Consider the following 1,008-nt stretch of genomic DNA (forward strand, 5'->3'; position numbering starts at 1 on the left):
TCTCCAGCATCCAAATCAGCAACAGCTTTTTGTAACCAGTGCTTACGATAGAGCTTTTTAAATTGTTGGATTATGCCCTGGTCCAAAGGTTGGCAGTGAGACGTCATATTTGGGGGAAAAAAGACTAGCTCGACATTTTTTAGTTTAAGATGGGGATGAGGAGCTGCATTGTCGACAAAAAGTAGTACTTTTCTTTGACTTTTAATCATTTGTTTATCGAAATTTCATGAGCCAGTCTGTCATAATCTGTGTCGTCATCCAGGCCTTTTTATTCCAACACCAGTCAACGGGAAATTTATTTACGTCTAATTTTTTGAAAGCCCGCGGTCGTTTTGCCTTACCAATGATGAGAGGACGTTCAAACTCACCTATTATATTACAGCACAATAGCACAGTCAACCGTTCTTTTGAAACTTTTCCACCATTGCACGTTTCATTTTTAAATGCCATAGTTTTATTGGGTAGAACTCTAAAAAAAAGTTCAGTCTCGTCGGCATTGAAGATGTCTCGCTTTTCATATTTATCGATTATGTTTGGCAATTTTTTCTTCCAGTCATCAACAGCTATTCTATCAACGGATGAAGCTTCCCCACAGATAGATTTAAACGAAATGTTATGCCTTTTTCGAAATTTTTCTAGCCACCCGTTTGAAGCTTTAAAGTCGTTTAATCCGTGAACTTCAGCAAGTTGTTTAGCCTTTTCTTGTATTGTTGGTCCGGAAACTGGTAAATTTTTTTCTCGAGTTTTGCTAAACCAGACCAAAAGTTCTTTATCAATCACACTGCCTTCACATTTTCTTAGTTTCGTTAATTTTCGTTCTTCATTTCCATTTTCAACTCACGCTTTATAAATTTCTTCTGTGTTAGAAACAATATCCGCGATCTGTGTTTTTCCAACTTGAAACTTTTCTGCGAGTACACGAATTCCTACGTTTCCGTTGTTTTTACGGTAATCTAAAATGTCAATTTTTTCGCGAAGCGACAACCGCTTTCGTTTTAACGTAGTCAT

The 1,008-nt window shown here is 37.1% G+C and overlaps 1 protein-coding gene across 1 annotated transcript; it reads right to left on the reverse strand.

Annotated features, from left to right (window-relative positions):
* Positions 1-213: 213 nt before the first annotated feature.
* On the reverse strand, positions 214-1,008 carry LOC100576016 (tigger transposable element-derived protein 6-like). Its single transcript, XM_003248420.1, has 2 exons — positions 842-1,008; positions 214-748 (listed from the first exon to the last, which is right to left on the reverse strand). The coding sequence occupies exons 1-2, from the start codon at positions 1,006-1,008 to the stop codon at positions 214-216; spliced, it is 702 nt and encodes a 233-aa protein (XP_003248468.1).

The sequence above is a fragment of the Acyrthosiphon pisum genome, unplaced genomic scaffold (assembly GCF_005508785.2).
Source record: "Acyrthosiphon pisum isolate AL4f unplaced genomic scaffold, pea_aphid_22Mar2018_4r6ur Scaffold_1236;HRSCAF=1714, whole genome shotgun sequence".
Taxonomy (NCBI): domain Eukaryota; kingdom Metazoa; phylum Arthropoda; class Insecta; order Hemiptera; family Aphididae; genus Acyrthosiphon; species Acyrthosiphon pisum.